General features: G+C 46.3%; 1 protein-coding gene across 1 annotated transcript in view; it reads left to right on the top strand.

The window, feature by feature from the left end:
* LOC124777497 (zinc finger protein 395) overlaps positions 1 to 19,703 on the top strand; it is a 534,083-nt gene that overhangs the window by 417,196 nt on the left and 97,184 nt on the right. Inside the window, exon 4 of the mRNA XM_047252940.1 lies at positions 9,266 to 9,435. Within this exon, the coding sequence (XP_047108896.1) occupies positions 9,266 to 9,435 (170 nt within the window). The remainder of the gene's footprint in view (positions 1 to 9,265; positions 9,436 to 19,703) is intronic.

The following is a 19,703-nucleotide window of genomic DNA, read 5'->3' as shown; positions in this document are numbered from 1 at the left end:
TTCGAATCCTGCCTCGGGCATGGATGTGGGTGATGTCATTAGGCTAGTTAGGTTTAAGTAGTTCTGAGTTCTAGGGGACTGATGACCTCAGAAGTTAAGTCCCATAGTGCTCAGAGCCATTTGAACCATTTTTGAGACACAGTTAGAAATGTTTTACACAGTGCAGAATATTTGTAGATGATACAAATACTGCCAGCGAACAACAGACATAATTAAATGGTAGAGTAATGCGGGTAAATAGACAAAAAGATTAGTCATAGTATGACTACACGACAGATTATCAGTCTCTGGGATCGCTTACAACCGTCAACTGTCTAGGAGTACACGGAAAAATTTACGAGGGAGCGAATCTAGTGGTGGGAAAATTAAATGACATACTAACTGTAAGATTTATCGGAAGACGTGTACGTAGAACGTTGATTGTAAAACCTTCGTTAGTCCAACTCTAGAGTGCGCTTTGTTGGTTTGGAACTCTTACTAGGTGGTTTTAATCGAAAATTTAGAGAAAATTCAAAGATTCGTCGCGGATATATTTAGGCAACACGAGAGCATCCCAGAACCAATGGGAGACGCCATAGGATAAACGTTCTTTCTCTCTCTCCAAAAGTGTTACTCGGCGTATTATCAGCTTTCACAGTCTCAGACGAGTTAAGGGACATTTTTCCTTCCTGTATATCTCCTCGAAAGTGATGAACGGTAAAATTCCTTCACCACGTACCGTGCGGTGATAGAGGAGTGCAGATGCCAATGTGGAAGGTCACAACCAGCCCTATCCCTCGCTACTGTCCGTCCGACTTCTGTCATCATCGACGATAGGATACAAAAAGAAAATGAACGGTTGATTGAATAAGACTGGAACTACTACAGTATTTTCGAGCACGGATATGAGAATCCTGTACAAACATGTAAGCGACTACGAAAGTTTATGTTCAAACCTAGCTTTCATTTCTGGTCGCTATTCAGAAAAGTGCTCGCGCTCAAGACGACTATCTGGCCGGCCGGTGATCGTCCGAGAATCTGCGGTAGGCACATTCCACCCCTTGTTAATCACCAGACTGCGTGGGACACCCGTTATCGCATATGGTACTCGGAGCTCTTGTTTATCGATGCATCTGCGAAGGCGTTCCCCGACGAGGCTAATTTGACGCGCGTGACAGATAGAGCGTAACGCTTGCAGGCTTCTGGAAGATTCCCGGCAGCACCGATAGACGGTGAGACGAGGTGAGGCAGCCTGTAGCCGGCAGGAGATCCTGGCGAGAGAGAGAGAGAGAGAGAGAGAGAGGGGGGGGGGGGGGGAGGGGGGTGTGAGCGGTCACGGTGTCGGCGTAACCACGCATTGTTCGCCGCAGCGGCACCTCCCCCCCCATTGTTCGTCAGCTTGCGGGCCGGGCTCGCTCTGCGGGGCTTCGTCGGCAGCGCAACATCTGATCGCCCCTACTGCCACCAGACACGCCACGCCACTATCGGTGTTTCAAAGACAATGGATCGGTTTCAGAATAAATTTTTCCCCTTATAACATTTAACTCGTTAAATATATTTCTAATCTCTGTTTACCCAAGCGGATGGTGACCAGGAACTTGCGAAACAGAATCCAACACGTTCTCGCGACTTCCATAGTTATCGAGATATAGCCATAGTTATCGAGATATAGCCATCAACTTCTTTTTTAGGCTTCCATTTCTCAATCGGTGAAAACGAAACCCTTATAGGACCACTTCGTTTTCTGTCTGTCTCCCTGTCTAACTGTTAAAAACCCTTTTCCTCAGAAATGGGTGTACGTCTCAATTTACATAATATACTAACAAGGGAACCTCCCCATCGCACCCCCCTCAGATTTAGTTATAAGTTGGCACAGTGGATAGCCCTTGAAAACCTGAACACAGATCAGTCGAGAAAACAGGAAGAAGTTGTGTGGAACTATGAAAAAAATAAGCAAAATATACAAAATGAGTAGTCCATGCGCAAGATAGGCAACATCAAGGACAGTGTAAGCTCAGGAGCGCCGTGGTCCCGTGGTTAGCGTGAGCAACTGCGGAATGAGAGGTCCTTGGTTCAAGTCTTCCCTCGAGTGGAAGTTTAATTTTTTTATTTTCCGACAATTATCAAAATTCAGGCACTCACACATAATCAACTTCGCTCCCCAAAATTCCAGGACATGTTCAGATTTGCTTGGACATTTGCAGGATTTGACGGTCTACACACGGAAAAATTTAAAACGTTGAAAACATATGTTTTGACAGAGCACAGGGAAAACTGTGCGACTGTGAAACTGTTGCATTCATTTGTTGTAGTTTATGTGACAAACTCTTATGTTTTCATCACTTTTTTGGGAGCGATTGTCACATCCACAAGAAAACTTAAATCGGGCAAGGTAGAAGAATGTTTTTACCCATTCGCCAAGTGTACAAGTTAGGTGAGTCGACAACATATTCCTGTAATGTGACGCACATGCCGTCACCAGTATCGTATAGAATATATCACACGTGTTTTCCTGTGGAGGAATCGGTTGACCTATGACCTTGCGATCAAATGTTTTCGGTTCCCATTGGAGAGGCACGTCCTTTCGTCTACTAATCGCACGGTTTTGCGGTGCGGTCGCAAAACACAGACACTAAACTTATTACAGTGAACAGAGACGTCAATGAACGAACGGATAGATCATAACTTTGCAAAAATAAAGAAGGTAAACTTTTCACTCGAGGGAAGACTTAAACCAAGGACTTCTCCTTCCGCAGCTGCTCACGCTAACCACGGGACCACGGCGCTCCTGAGCTTACACTGTCCTTGATGTTGCCTATCTTGCGCATGGACAACTCATTTTGTATATTTTGCTTATTTTTTTCATAGTTTCTGTTTTCTAGATTGATTTGTGTTCAGTTTTTCAAGGCCTATCCACTGTGCCAACTTATAACTAAATCTGAGGGGGGTGCGATGGGGAGATTCCCTTGTAAGATCTACAGTTTCTTGGTGCGAAAATAAATTCAAGCTTCAAAGTCAATGGAATCAACAGATACGGCCATTTACATACGCGTAAACTCATTCATCAAAATCTATATCGCACTTCCCATTGGTTTAGAATCATGAAATGTGGCAAGAAGGATTTCACAGTACAGGGTAACATCCTAAATTGTTAATGTGTAATTCTGTCATAGGGATTATTTTATAGTTGACTGTATGTCCCTCTGTCTGCTAATATCCATTTTTCTCAGCAAAGGTTAGATGTATAAAGTTGAAATATGTCACGTACTGAGGTCTATGGTCCATTGGTGGCGCAAGAAACTTAGGCTTCTAAATTAATGCAGTCAAAAGATAGTCATTTTTCTCACATTTACGCTCGCAGACGCACTCATTAAAATCTGTAGGTTACATTCTATTAAGTAGATTTATGAAGTTTGGCGAGAAGTAAGGCGTCACAGTATTAGTAAAGGAAAAAATCAGAAAATTATTAATTTAAATTATATCACACGAAAAACGTATATCTTTTGTCATCTGTTATCCGACTTCGAATATGAGATTAAAACATTCTCGAAAGTCTTTGAATTCCTAGGGCCGATATCTTGCCAGTATAAATGTCGATAACAGAGAAAAATTGTCGAGATTCTCGATTCCCGGAATGGGTGAACTGTCTACACACATAACTAAGCTTGTACGAACCCAGAGTGCGCGAGTCGTTCTCGCACCTGGCCATTTTTTAAATGCAGCAGATTTGCAAGAGACAAATCCAGTAATATAATTCTGGCTAAATAGTTAGGTACTAACTACGGATCCAAAGGTTGTATTAATATTAAACTAATTAATGCTAAGAACACACACACACACACACACACACACACACACACACACACACACACAGCCGGCCGCGGTGGTCTTGCGGTTCTAGGCGCACAGTCCGGAACCGCGCGACTGCTACGGTCGCAGGTTCGAATCCTGCCTCGGGCATGGATGTATGTGATGTCCTTAGGTTAGTTAGGTTTAATTAGTTCTAAGTCTAGGGGACTGATGACCTCAGCAGTTGAGTCCCATAGTGCTCAGAGCCATTTGAACCATTTTTTTGTATTAATATTAAACTAATTAATGCTAAGAACAACACACACACACACACACACACACACACACACACATACGCCCGAGGGTGAACTCGAACCTCCGACGGGAGGGGCCGAGCAATCCGTGAAAGGCGCCTCAAACCATGCGACCATTCCGCGCGGCGTTCTGTAGTTCTTATGGCACTTATCGTTTCTATCAGACTGGAAACATATGCTGTCGCGTTCCTTGTTAGTTACCATGGTAAACAAAGTGGAGACTCCGATGTTGGCTCTTCAGTTTACCGCAAACTGTATCAGAAGTATCCTCCATCAGCCATCGCAAAGTTGCTTGTGGAGTGTAGGTGTAGATGCAGAAAACCGCAAAGCTGCACCGTGGTTCATAGTGTGTACATGTCCCATGTAACTGGCTGGGCAAGTCAGTTCAAAGGTCAGAAGGAAAGAAGGAAGAAATGAAGATTGGTTTTGAAAATCCTGTCCACAACGAGGCCATTACAGACGGAGCATAAGCGCGAGTTGGGGAAGGAGATGGGCCGTGCCCATTTCAAAGAAACCATTTCCTCATTTGCCTTAAGCGATTCAGGAAAATCACGGAGACACAAATGTGGATGGCCAAACGGGGATCTGAACCGTCGTCCTCCCGAATGCGACTCCAGCGTGCTAACGAAGGTCGGAATGTAGCAAGGGCGTGCCGCCGCCATTCCTCCACTGCTTGTGACACTTTGTAGCGTTCAAGCGAACCTTTGAGTTTATGACAGCTTGTATCCATTTCTTTTGTAGGTCAGGCGCTCCGCCCGCAAGTTTGCTCCACTCTCCACGGAAACTAGGGCCGCTTTGTTGTTTATGCCACTCTCGACGGAAAGCTATGTCGTTAACACGAGAGGTACTTCATCAGGCTATAAATCAGGTTGACCACTTTCAGTCATATAACGCTCGAATTGGTACTGTTTAAAGTCTAGCACGTTATAGTTTTGGGAGTATTTCGTCGTGGACGAGATTCTGAGACTGCGTTGGATTCCATTTCACACAAAGTAAAAGTGATTTAAACCGACGGATAACTTGGGGCACTGGCGTGTATTGCTTCTGATCCTTTCTGTAGCTGTAACTTCTTTAGCTGTAACTGTTTTCTGCTACAGGCCTACTAGAGCAATACTAACTATAGATTTAGTGTGTGGCACATCACTGATCTCTTGAGTTCTGCATAAAGAACAATAGTGGTACTGCAGTGGTTGCCAAACCCGCTCACGACGACAGTCCTTTGGTTGGTGTGATAAGGCTGTTGATAAAAAACAGTGGGTGTTGGCGCTATCGAAGTCGCATCGATAAGAAGCGCATTTAAACATCTTCTCGAAGATACAAGCCAGGCGGCCATAGGCATCCGCGGACGTTTTGTTCATGTGCTTGGTTTTTGAGCACGACACTGTCGTTACATAAGGCTGTTGGAAAACAAACGTGGAAGCTAGTCTAAAACGATTTTCATTGCAACACCCGAAGAATCACGGAAGAGGCGTCTAATGTTTCGCACACGCGATTCGAGGGCCCACTACGAAGTCTTTGCACCGATACATCGACTCAATAATCGCACCGCAGCTATGGCAGCTGAAATGTTTCACAAAACAATTAAGTTATCAAACAGCCCCTAATTCTGCACAATAAATTATGCATGGTCTGTAAAATAAGCTATTGAAAATATATGCGCCTAAAATTCCTAATAATATTTGCAATTCTCGCCCTTAATGTGTAGCCAAGAGAACAAAGTGTGCAGGGGCGCCTGGTCAAGTCGACGTCTACAGAGCCCTCGTAGATACAGTACAGTAGATATATCTCAGCGAATGAATTCGTATTATCACTTACATTATGATATCAATCTGCACACAAACTATACCTATATTGAGACATTAAGTCCCATACGAATTAGACCGGGAAAATGCGCTTGTCAGATTCTTAGGCAATAACTGGTTCCTCGAAAACGGTGTGAAAGTTAATGGACGCCGCACTTGCCCACTAACTTTTAGCATGTTCCGAGTATTATTTCCTCTTATCACAAAAGATACACCATGTAATCAAAAGTATCCGGACACCCTCAGAAACATAAGTTTTTCATATGAGGTGCATTATGCAGCCACCTACTGCCAGGTAACCCGTATCAGCGACGTCAGTAGTCATTAGACATCGTGAGAGAGCAGAATGGGTCGCTCGCGGAATTGGCGGACTTCGAACGTGGGCAGGTGATTGGGTGTCACTTGTGTCATACGTCGGTACGCGAGATTTCCACACGCCTAAACATCCCAAGGTTCACTGTATCCGACGTGATAGTGAAGTGGAAACGCGAAGGGATACGTACAGCACAAAAGCGTACAGGCCGACCTCGTCTGTTGACTGACAGAGACCACTGAAAGTTGAAGAGGGTCGTAATGTGTATTAGGCAGACAGTTATCCAGACCATCACACAGGAATTCCAAACAGCTTCAGGATCCACTGCAAGTACTATGACAGTTAGGCGGGAAATGAGCAAATTTGGGATTGACGGTCGAGTGGCTGCTCATAAACCACACATCACGCCAGTAAATGCCAAACGACGCCTCGGTTGGTGTAAAGAGCGTAAACATTGGGTGATTGAACAGCGGAAAAACGTTGTGTGGAGCGACGAATCATGGTACACAATGTGGCGATCAGATTTCAGGGTGTGGGTATGGCGAATGCCCGGTGAACGTCATCTGTCAGCGTGTGCAGTGCCAACAGTAAAATTCGGAGGCGGTGGTGTTATGGTGTGGTCGTGTTTCTCATGGAGGGAGCTTGCACCCCTTGCTGTTTTCCGTGGCACTATCACAGCACAGGCCTACATTGATGTTTTAAGCACCTTCTTGCTTCCCAATGTTGAAGAGCAATTCGGGGATGGCGACTGCATCTTTCAACGCGGTCGAGCACTATTCATAATGTACGGCCTGTGGCGGAGTGGTTACACGACAGTAAAATCCCTACATGGAGTCTTCACGGGTTGTCAGCCGAGTAGCATAGCCGTCTCGTAGCAACATTTCGATGGAATGCGCATTCCATCGAAACGTTGCTACGAGACGACGATGCTACTCGGCTGACAACCCGTGAAGACTTCATATATGAAATTCGCCGAAAAAGCCTGCACTCGCAAATAACATCCCTGTTATGGACTGGCCTGCACAGAGTCCTAACCTGAATCCGATAAAACACCTTCGGGATGTTTTGGAACACCGACTTCGTGCTAGGCCTCACCGACCGACGTCGATACCTCTCCTCAGTGCAGTAGTCCGTGAAGAATGGGCTACCATTCCCCAAGAAACCTTCCTGCACCTGATTGAACGTATGTCTGCGAAAGTGGAAGCTGTTATCAAGGGTAAGAGTGGGCCAACACCATACTGAATTCCAACATTACCGATAGAGGGCGCCACGAACTTGTAAGTCATTTTCAGCCCGGTGTCCGGATACTTTGGATCACATAGTGTATGGTAACAGCTGAGTATTCAGGAAAATGCCATGTAGGAGAACACTGTGCGCCTTTCTGAAAGTAAATGAGAGCCTTTTAATCGTGTTTTAAATTCGAACCTACACGTTTGCATCATAATTTATACTTTTATTTTTACTCATGTTTTAGTTCAAAATGGCTCTGAGCACTATGGGACTCAACATCTGAGGTCATCAATCCCCTAGAACTGAGAACTACTTAAACCTAACTAACCTAAGGACGTCACACACATCCATGCCCGAGGCAGGATTCGAACCTGCGACCGTAGCAGTCGCGCGGTTCCGGACTGAAGCGCCTAGAAACGCTCGACTACCGGTGGCGGCTTCATGTTTTAGTCGCTATAAGATAAATCAGTAGTTTTCAACGACCCATAGTTTCATGGGATATATTTGAAAGCAATCCCGGACTTTCCTAGACACAATCCCATATCTGGAAACTTCCGTGAACTTACAATGCCTAAAATAATAGTCCTAAATAACAATCAAAAGTGGGCCTAAAATTTAATAATTTTATATGAAAAGTATGTGTGTGTGTGTATATGTGTGTGTGTGTGTGTGTGTGTGTGTGTGTGTGTGTGTGTGTGAGTGATTCGTACATTCGTAGAATTGCCTCACTATACCAGTACACTGACATTACAAAAGTCGTGGGGTAGCGACATGCACACGTATAGATAGCGGTAGTATCGCTTGCACAAAGTATAAAGGGGCAGTTCATTGGCGGGGCTGTTATTTGTACTCTGGTAATTCGTGAGAAAAGGTTTCCAACGTGATTGTGGCCCCACGGCCGGAAGTAAGAGACTTTGAACGCAGAATGGTGGTTGGAGCTAGACGCATGGGACATTCCATTTCTGGAATCATTGGGGAATTCGATGTTTCGAGATCCACAACATCAAGAGTGTGCTGAAAATACCAAATTGCAGGCATTACACCTCACCACGGACAATGCTGTGCCCGACGGTCTTCACTTAATGACCGAGAGCAGCGGCGTTTTCCGTAGAGTTGTCAGTGCCAGCCATGGACCCAAGTTGTCAACAAGGCACTGTGCTAATTGATGGTGGTTCTATAACGATGTGGGTTGTGTGTACATGGTTATGAAGAGTCCTCTGCTTCAACTTAACCGATCATAGACTGGAAATTGTTATGTTTGGGTACTTGGAGACCATTTGCTGCCATTCATGGAACCGCTCGACCACAGCGGCCGGCAGACTTAGGTCTGAAGTCAGTTCTGATTGCCGGCCGGAGTGGCCGTGCGGTTCTAGGCGCTACAGTCTGGAGCCGAGCGACCGCTACGGTCGCAGGTTCGAATCCTGCCTCGGGCATGGATGTGTGTGATGTCCTTAGGTTAGCTAGGTTTAAGTAGTTCTAAGTTCTAGGGGACTGATGACCTCAGAAGTTGAGGCCCATAGTACTCAGAGCCATTTGAACCATTTTGAACCATCCTTATCGAATCGCAGGTTGTTCTTTGGCGCTTATGCACTAGTTGTCGACGAAAAGCTAAACAGTATTTTTCCCGAATGAATCTTTCCCTCTGCAGCGGCGAGTGCGCTGTTCTGAAACTTCTTGGCAAATTAAAACAGTGCGCTGGGTCGGGACTCGAACCCAGAGCCGTGCCTTTGGTGGCCAGTATTCCTACCGCCGTGCCTTTTATTGCGTTGCTCCCGCAGCAGGCCCCCGCTACCCTGCAGAGTTTGGCACTGTGTGACGGCGGTGTGTGTTGCCCGCAGGCCCGTCGCCGAGCCCCGGGTCGGACGCGTCGGGCCGCAGCGGCACGCCCTCGCCCCCGCTCAGCGACGCCGGCTCCGCCTCCGGGTCGACGGCGGCGCTCTGGGCGCACCTCAACGCCGACGAGGGCATCGTGCTCGACGACTTCGACGACCTTCCCAAGCGCAAGAAGGTAGGCAGGCAGGCAAGCAGGCAGGCAGGCAAGCAGGCAGGCAGGCGCAGCTTCTCGCCGCGCCCACGCGCCACCCTCTCGCAAGCTGCGACGTCGCTTCGAATAGAATTGTGATCCAGAAAGTGCAGAATAATTTTCTTTTCCTCCGACTACGATCACACAATTGTTACGTCCTTAGAATGCTGGTTTCGGACAGCGATGATTATCTTCACATGTATTAGGACATACTTTTAATACAGATCTGAAGATTGTCATCGCTGTCCGGGACCAGCAGTCTACGGACCTAACAACTGTGTGATCATAGAAGGGAATAAAAAAAATATTCTAACCTTTCCTCTAGCCACGTAATTGATTGCAGAATAACCTTTCGTAATAGTATCGCGTCACCGTCGACAACGTTGGTTGTCGGCCGGTTACAGCTTTATTATGACGCAAATTTTGGAGTTCTTCTGAAGGACAAGACGGCTAGAAAACTCGTCGAAGCATTGCATAAGGATAAAGCTGTTACTTGGGTAAGCTGTCTCCGATGATTTCCCAACTTCCCTGAAATGGAATTCTGGTAAAACTTTATTTCAGTCTGTGGTTTGTGTATCAAGCGGTATGGCACAAAATTGTTATTATATGCTGACAAAAGGCCATGATCCATACAGAAGTGTGGGGGAAAATAAACCGCAGTTGCGTCGCTAACAATGCAGCACAGCGAAGCGAGGAACAGACACAACAGTTACAGATACGATGTCTATAACGTACCACTTAGAGGTGCAAACCACATAGCAGGTTTTATCACTGTACCAGCATATACCTCACATTGAAATAGATTAGCATACGTCTTGAAATAAAAGCAGACATAACGTTGTCATGGCCGACGTAATTTTTTTTTTTTTTTTTACGCTGACCAGGGCGTGGATGTCAAGACTTCAGAAATTATGCGGACCTGTCTTAATGCAATCTTTAAGTCTGTCTCGCGCTTTTTGAAACATTTTACATTGTACAAATTAAAAACATTTTACACTTTAAAAAATTTAAAAACGTAAATAACACATTAGAAAATTTCATTAACTAGCGACAGTTATTGCGGACTCGTATAAAGACTTTATATCATTTATAATAATATATATGTTGTGTATTTTGGTTCAGTTACGAAACACACATGTGGAACCAACAACAGTTCTGAGTAACACGGGGTTCAACTGGCAGGGGAGTGAAACAGAAATTGATTGTGTGTGTGTGTCATTTGGTAGCCTCTTCTGTGAAATCCTTCGTATACTGTTCCAAAATTTGGTTTTCAAGACGGAATCTACAAATATTCGTCGGACACTTAAATGCCTTTTCCTTTGGAGAAACAGCGTTAAATTAATGAACAGGTGATATTTAACAGTTATTGTTCCCGAATGGAAAGGGGAGAAATTTTACTATCTTGGATGATAAACTACGCCCTATGCCATCTACTTTCCACTGGCATGTGTCGTGTAGATATAGATACAATGTTGAAATAAATTTTATCACTTGATTGCGTGTGAAGGACAAAGTTAGCTTTATGGAAAGACGGGACGTTTGTAAAACGACCACCAGCCACAGTATTGGGGCAACATTCAACTAATTGTAACTCGTTACCAATTTGATTCGTTCTGACACAGCTTCTTTTGTGACGGTCAAAGCTTGTTTGTAAGAAGGCTTGGCAGCACTACTATAATAGAATCTGATAAAGATTAGAAATGAAAACGAAACTCACTTATTCGCAAGATAGATATGCGAGAATGATTGTGAGATTGATATAGTTTCATTAAAATGGAACTCTTTTATTCGAAGCTCTAAAAGCAGGAAAAGATGTTTATTTACTGATTAACGTGTTACGTTCTTGAAAATATACACTACTGACCATTAATATTGCTACACCAAAAAGAAATGCAGATGATAAACGGGCATTCATTGGACAAACGTATTATACTAGAACTGACATGGCCTTGATACGCCTGGGCATTGGGTCAAACAGAGCTTGAATAGCGTGTACAGATACAGCTGCTCGTACAGCTCCAACACGATACCACAGTTCATCAAGAGTAGTGACTGGCGTATTGTGACGAGCCAGTTAGTTGCACAGCCACCACTGACCAGACGTTTTCAGTTGGTGAGAAATCTGGAGAATGTGCTGGCCAGGGCAGCAGCCGAACATTTTCTGTAACCAGAAAGGCCCGTACAGGGCTTGCAACATTTAGTCGTGCATTATCCTGCTGAAATGTAGGATTTCGCAGGGATCGAATGAAGGGTGGAGCCACGGGTCGTAACACATCTGAAATGTAACGTCCACTGTTCAAGTGCCGTCAATGCGAACAAGAGGTGACCGAGACGTGTAACCAATGGCACTCCATAGCATCACGCCGGGTGATACGCCAGTATGGCGATGACGAATACACGCTTCCAATGTGCGTTCACCGCGATGTCGCCAAACACGGATACGACCATCATGATGCTGTAAACAGAATCTGGATTCATCTGAAAAAAAAATGACGTTTTGCCATTCGTGCACGCAGGTTAGTCGTTGAGTACACCATCGCAGGCGCTGCTGTCTGTGATGCAGCGTCAAGGGTAAACGCAGCCACGCTGCTGCAAACGTCGTCGAACTGTTCGTGCAGATGGTTGTCGTCTTGCAAACGTCCCCATCTGTTGACTCAGGGATCGAGACGTGGCTGCACGATCCGTTACAGCCATGCGGATAAGATGCCTGTCATCTCGACTGCTAGTGATACGAGGCCGTTTGGATCCAGCACGGCGTTCCGCATTACCCTCCCGATCCCACCGATTCCATACTCTGCTAACAGTCATTGGATCTCGACCAACGCGAGCAGCAATGTCGCGATACGATAAACCGCAATCGCGATAGGCTACAATCCGACCTTTATCAAAGTCGGAAAGTTGATGGTACACATTTCTCCTCCTTACACGAGGCACCACAACAACGTTTCACCAGACAACGCCGGTCAACTGCTGTTTGTGTATGAGAAATCAGTTGGAAACTTTCCTCATGTGAGCACGTTGTAGGTGTCGCCACCAGCGCCAACCTCGTGTGAATGCTCTGAAAACCTAATCATTTGCTTATCACAGCATCTTCTTCCTGCCGGTTTAATTTCGCGTCTGTAGCACGTCATATTCGTGGTGCAGCAATTTTAATGGCCGGTAGTCTATTTATTCTCGATTTTCCTTTACCTTGTGAGTAGCAAGTACCCTCATTTTTTTCCTGTCGTTCTCTATCACAGTAGGGGAGTATGGAATTCGCAGATACAACAGATCATCAGCAATTTCTTTTTACAAATGTACTGCAGCCGTCCTGAGATGAACTCAGTTACAAACCAGTAATGGCAGTGGTTTAAATGTTTCACCAGACGCGTGGGTGCTAGCTTTCCGCGATCACCTCATCGAGAGGAAGTTAGTTTGGGCTGTAGGCGGAAGTGTGGCCGACGTGCGGAGGTATTCAGTTCGGCAGGCGCGCCGTCTGTAGGGGTGGTGGCGGAGGGTGCTGTGCGCGACACGTGTCGGCGCCGCCTGATTAAGCCCCTCCCTCCGCAGGGAAGCCAGCCGCGGCGCAGGTGCCGGGCTCTCTGCCCCTCAGTCTCCCAGCTCAAAAACTTCACATAGACGTCAGCTTTACAAAATAGTTTCACGCAAAGTAATTAACATATACGATCGTAGATTCTTTACAGCAATACACTACCTGTTCGGAAGCATTCCGTCACATATTACTGGACTTAATATGGGTCTTGTCCCTCCTTCACCTTTAGACGGCTTTCAGTGAATTGTTTGGATGCCTGTGGAGGAATGGCAGCCCATTCTTCCTCAAGAGCCGATACCAGAGAAGGCAGGGATGTTGGACGCTGGAGTCGCTCGCGAAGTTCGTGTTTTAACTCCTCCCGAAAGTGTTCCATTCGGTTCAGCTCAAAACTCTAGCAGTCCATTTTCCATGCTGATACAATCAGTCACCACCTCCGAACACAGTACACAGTTCTGTAAGACGTGGGCATATCCTTCCGCACTTAGCGTTTACTTCAGCTCAGTAAAGGAACCACACGGTAACTACGAACTCCCCCCCCCCCCCCCCCCTCTGCCTTTCCCAACATCCTCGCATACTTCATTGTTTGCGCTACATAAAATGGCAAGTAATGTTCACCACGCATTTGGCAAACACATATTCCATCGGATTGTCACAGGGTATATCGTGAATCGTCGTTGCATTCATCCACTGTTCAGTATATCATCTCGAGCGCCGCTGAACACTGCCTACAGAAATGTGTGGCCATTGTACCCCGTTTTTCCGTGGAGTCGTTGTGCTAGCTAGACTGCTGTAGCAGTTTGGAACTCATGAGTGATTCGTTCCGCTGATTTCATGCGAATTTTTACAGGCACTCCTACGATGCTAGACGGTCACTGTTCGCCAGTACACCCGACGTGCTCGGTCTTGGTTTACCTGTGACTGTTCCTTCATGTTTCTATTTCGCAGTTACATCACCAGCGTTCATCTTGAGCTGCTTTATAAGCGCTGAAATTTCCTGATGGATGTGCTACCCAGGAGATGCCCACCTTCAAGCTCACTGAGCTTTCCTGACGGTCCCATTCTGCTGTTTGCCGCTTCTCTACTGAAAAGACAATACGCCACATCATCTCCTTCCGTACTGGCGGGTGCGCCTGTGGTCACATTTATGGGCCAGTCCCGCACTATGCAAGAATACTGCTTTTGATCAGATAGTGTACTCTGGCAAATACAGAGTTTCGGTAGTCGTTCTCAGCCTTCACAGAACTGGCGCGTGGTCGCGCCGGATATATTCCTTTTTCTGCTCTACTGCTTTCTTTAGACTGTTTCATTATTCGATTCAGAGCTTTATGATCGCCTCGCGTTTTCTCACGGATGGAAAGTTTAACGTTCCACCCAAATTTTAGGCATGCATCGTTCCACATTTCAGAACACAGACTTAACCTGGAGTGAGAAAACTGACTTTGGGATATTTAATGTATGCTATCAACACTATCTATCCAGTGAAAGCTTGCATCCTTTGACTCAGTTTCCCAAGATAAACGATTCCTGTAAGTTTAAGCGACAAAAGTGTAAGTAACTGAAGCAAGTGTAAGCAAACAAAATTGGGAAGTCCAGACATTAATTTTCGATAACCCTATGCATGTACTCTAGTGCAAACATCTCTGGTAAAACCCCCGGTTTCACTATTCCAGAAAGGGATTTTCCTTGGTCTCGACAATGCAATCTACAGCGTCGCCTGCTGGGGGGGAACAAGATTGACCACGTGCCTAGGTGCAGCCAAGCTGCGACCACAGTATATCAACTCGGCGCCCCTTAGCGGCCGCATTCAATCGCTGCTTCAAGCGCCGAAGATACTTTGCGTTTTAATTTCGACGTCAATAAATATCATTCATCTGAATGTAGGACCTAATTAATTTGAGGTTGCCTATATGAACCTTGCGCATAAAACTACAATTTAGGTAACATTTTGTCTGTAATGGAAACTGAAACGTTTTCCTTATGAAGTATGTTTGGAGAGGTGTGAGTATGGACAACAGCAAAACAAAAATGCCCCTGTAAACATGGACTCTAAACTGCATAGCTTAAGCTCTGGACTACAATGGAAACAGGTTGGAACGATTTATTGAGTAGGAACAACATTAGCACTTTAAACATTTATTTTAAAATGACACAGTCATACCAAACTCGGTCACTGATAATCTAATAGCAATATTAAATACAAATATCCAATGAAATTATTTCCTTACGGAAACCGATAATTTAAAAATCGTATTACAACCATACCAGTACTGATGATAAAATTTGCGCCGGCTGATGTGGCCGAGCGGTTCTAGGCGCTACAGTCTGGAACCGCGCGACCGCTGCGGTCGCAGGTTCGAATCCTGCCTCGGGCATGGATGTTTGTGATGTCCTTAGGTTATTGAGGTTTAAGTAGTACTAAGTTCTAGGGGGCTGATGACCTCAGATGTTAAGTCCCATAGTGCTCAGAGCCATTTGAACCATAAAATTTACAAATTAACATCTTAAAAACTGAACCTTTAATGCAAGTCTTCCAGTTATTGTCCTTCCTGAGAAATTACAATTACACTAATCTTACTTAAACCAGCAATCAAGTGCGTCGCTTCCACCCTTACTCACGAGGCAGAATAAGCATAACCAGATCAACTAACAAATCTTTCAGCTTACCAGAATATACAAATGAATATATCAGTTTTGTTTAGCACTTATAGAAGACTGAAAGGTAACCAGATGATCTGGATGTTCACTAACATTAGACCTAATACAGTCAGAAGTGGAACATTGCTTCTCACTTAGTAACGTCTGCCGTGTCACGGTCGTTGCTCCATCGCACAACTTGTCCAGCGGTATGCTCCATCCGTTTACCCCAGTCCACATAAATACAAGACAGTGTCAGCTCTTATACCTGAAATAATTTACTATCAGAGACTAGAAATAACAACAATTTCGAGGAGACAAATAGCTTCGACTGCAGCCAGCGGCCTTTACCAGCGTGGTTAATAAACATCCAGATAGAAATGAGCATCAACTACTTCCGTGAATAGTGACAACCTCACTTCACGAACCTCTTTAGCACAACACATTCAAACAGCCATTTGGTTTCTAAATCAAATGTTGCACAATACACAAGCAATTTGATGCCGACGTAGCGTAAGGTAATGTTCAGCGAAGATGATGAGCCTATAATATTAGCGAATAGCAGTAGTCTTTGCAAACCTTCCGTAAAGCCAGCGTCTGCATTAACACTTCACGTGTCTGGCCACTTGAGACACGTTACACGCACCGCTGTTTGCTTTGCCGGCCGGAGTGACCGAGCGGTTCTAGGCGCTGCAGTCTGGAACCGCGCTGCTGCTACGGTCGCAAGTTCGAATCTTGCCTCGGGCATGGATGTGTGTGATGTCCTTAGGTTAGTTAGGTTTAAGTAGTTATAAGTTCTAGGGCACTGATGACCATAGATGTTAAGTCCCATAGTGCTCAAAGCCATTTTTTTGTTTGCTTTGAATCACCGTTTTTCTTCCTTGCTCCGCGCACGAAGCAAACCGATCTTGCCAGGGTAGCTTCCATCTCGTAAACACGGGCGCATTCGCTTGGCGCCCCATTTTCCACACACGCCGTGGTCCATTTTGTCTCCGTGCGCCCGTTTTCTCTCCTCACAACCAGCGATCACCCCCTCTTCAGAGCCTGCCTGTTAGACAGATAAACCCCGTTTTGCTCCCCTTTTAGGCAGGGCTGTCCGACCAACTCAGATCGGCTAGTGCCAACCTAAACCATAGTGGCGTACACGGAACAAGAGGTATGATAGCTGGTTCATATTTGCTATTGTGAAACTTGTCTCTTCTACTGAACAAGTGCCCATAACACTTAAGGTATGCAATTTAGAGCCCATGTTTATTGAACATTTGTCTCTCGTTTTGGTCCACACTACCTTACCTGAAAATATTAAATTCATTTTTTTTACACCGGTATGAATATGTGATACGAGTACAGGAATGAGAATGTTTGGAAGGATAATGATGCATGGTTTGTAGTATTCGTGAACGTATATTGGGCTTTCTTATTGGGTGATGAGTCAGCTTCCGCTAAAATATGGTCAAAGTACAGAACTACACTCCTGGAAATTGAAATAAGAACACCGTGAATTCATTGTCCCAGGAAGGGGAAACTTTATTGACACATTCCATGGGTCAGATACATCACATGATCACACTGACAGAACCACAGGCACATAGGCACAGGCAACAGAGCATGCACAATGTCGGCACTAGTACAGTGTATATCCACCTTTCGCAGCAATGCAGGCTGCTATTCTCCCATGGAGACGATCGTAGAGATGCTGGATGTAGTCCTGTGGAACGGCTTGCCATGCCATTTCCACCTGGCGCCTCAGTTGGACCAGCGTTCGTGCTGGACGTGCAGACCGCGTGAGACGACGCTTCATCCAGTCCCAAACATGCTCAATGGGGGACAGATCCGGAGATCTTGCTGGCCAGGGTAGTTGACTTACACCTTCTAGAGCACGTTGGGTGGCACGGGATACATGCGGACGTGCATTGTCCTGTTGGAACAGCAAGTTCCCTTGCCGGTCTAGGAATGGTAGAACGATGGGTTCGATGACGGTTTGGATGTACCGTGCACTATTCAGTGTCCCCTCGACGATCACCAGTGGTGTACGGCCAGTGTAGGAGATCGCTCCCCACACCATGATGCCGGGTGTTGGCCCTGTGTGCCTCGGTCGTATGCAGTCCTGATTGTGGCGCTCACCTGCACGGCGCCAAACACGCATACGACCATCATTGGCACCAAGGCAGTAGCGACTCTCATCGCTGAAGACGACACGTCTCCATTCGTCCCTCCATTCACGCCTGTCACGACACCACTGGAGGCGGGCTGCACGATGTTGGGGCGTGAGCGGAAGACGGCCTAACGGTGTGCGGGACCGTAGCCCAGCTTCATGGAGACGGTTGCGAATGGTCCTCGCCAATACCCCAGGAGCAACAGTGTCCCTAATTTGCTGGGAAGTGGCGGTGCGGTCCCCTACGGCACTGCGTAGTATCCTACAGTCTTGGCGTGCATCCGTGCGTCGCTGCGGTCCGGTCCCAGGTCGACGGGCACGTGCACCTTCCGCCGACCACTGGCGACAACATCGATGTACTGTGGAGACCTCACGCCCCACGTGTTGAGCAATTCGGCGGTACGTCCACCCGGCCTCCCGCATGCCCACTATACGCCCTCGCTCAAAGTCCGTCAACTGCACATACGGTTCACGTCCACGCTGTCGCGGCATGCTACCAGTGTTAAAGACTGCAATGGAGCTCCGTATGCCACGGCAAACTGGCTGACACTGACGGCGGCGGTGCACAAATGCTGCGCAGCTAGCGCCATTCGACGGCCAACACCGCGGTTCCTGGTGTGTCCGCTGTGCCGTGCATGTGATCATTGCTTGTACAGCCCTCTCGCAGTGTCCGGAGCAAGTATGGTGGGTCTGACACACCGGTGTCAATGTGTTCTTTTTTCCATTTCCAGGAGTGTATATGACACTCGTCACCTTTCAGTAGTCCTGGTAGTTGTTCGGTGACTCGGTGAGGCCATTGCCGTCCTCGTCTTTAACCTCACTTCCTGCCAACACGAGACGTCAGTGAGTAAGGTGGGTGATGCCCGACGGGTGCCGTGGTTTCAGCAGCCTCCGGTGTCACCAGAGCGGAAGTGAATCACTCAGGGACGACAGTCCGCCGCGGCGTGCGACGCAGCGGCACGCACGTGCGTGTGATTCACGCAGCGCAGTGCCGCGCAGGCTGGCCGGTTTGTTTAGCGCGCACTCTCTCCTCCTCCACCTGCCAGCCATGACTCAGGCCGGCCACGCCCACCATTCCTCAGCCGCCGCGCCCGACCGGCTCACTTGCTCAACACAATTTTTTATGACCAGTCGTCTTTGCTGCTATACATGCTGTCATCATTAGGTGCACATCTACTATTTACACATTCTTTTGCGGTATTTTTGTTATTCTTATTGTTGTGTTTATCAGTTTTGCTGGAGAAATTGTGCTACACAACCACGATATTATTGCACTTGGCATCCCTTGATAGCTGCCGGAAACAGGCGGCGACATTACAGTAAAACTAAAACCATATCCATTTGTTCGACTGTCTTATACACAGGAAGACCGAACAGCATCACTAACCAAGTATCTGGTCATTAGAACATCAGACAACATTCTGATAGGCTTCAAGTACACAGGTAAACAACCAGCCCACCCAAGCGCACTCATTCCCAGGTGCAATAATAATATGTCGACTAATACGATGCGAATATAAACATAAATTTCTGGAACATAGTCGTAAACAAAAATCATCACACCGCTTACACTTTCACAGAGCCATGTTAATGGGACTCATACATAAATCTGACAAAGTAGAAGCAATATTACTGTTTTCAAAGGTTTTACGAAATAACTGCAACTAGTCGTATTTTGCGATGATCAGTTTTTATTGTAAATGCCGATTTCGAACCGCACAGCAATTCATTAGATTGTACACATTTTTAATGATTCAAATGGTTCAAATGGCTCTGAGCACTATGAGACTGAGGTCATCAGTCCCCTAGAACTTAGAACTATTTAAACCTAAGGACACCACACACTTCCATGCCCGAGGCAAGATTCGAACCTGCGACCGTAGCGGTCGTGCGGTTCCAGACTGAAGCGCCTAGAACCTCCCGGCCACAACG

The sequence above is a fragment of the Schistocerca piceifrons genome, chromosome 2 (genome assembly GCF_021461385.2).
Source record: "Schistocerca piceifrons isolate TAMUIC-IGC-003096 chromosome 2, iqSchPice1.1, whole genome shotgun sequence".
Lineage (NCBI taxonomy): Eukaryota > Metazoa > Arthropoda > Insecta > Orthoptera > Acrididae > Schistocerca > Schistocerca piceifrons.
The sequence above is the reverse complement of the archived record's forward strand: the minus strand, read 5'-3'. Positions and strand labels throughout refer to the sequence as shown.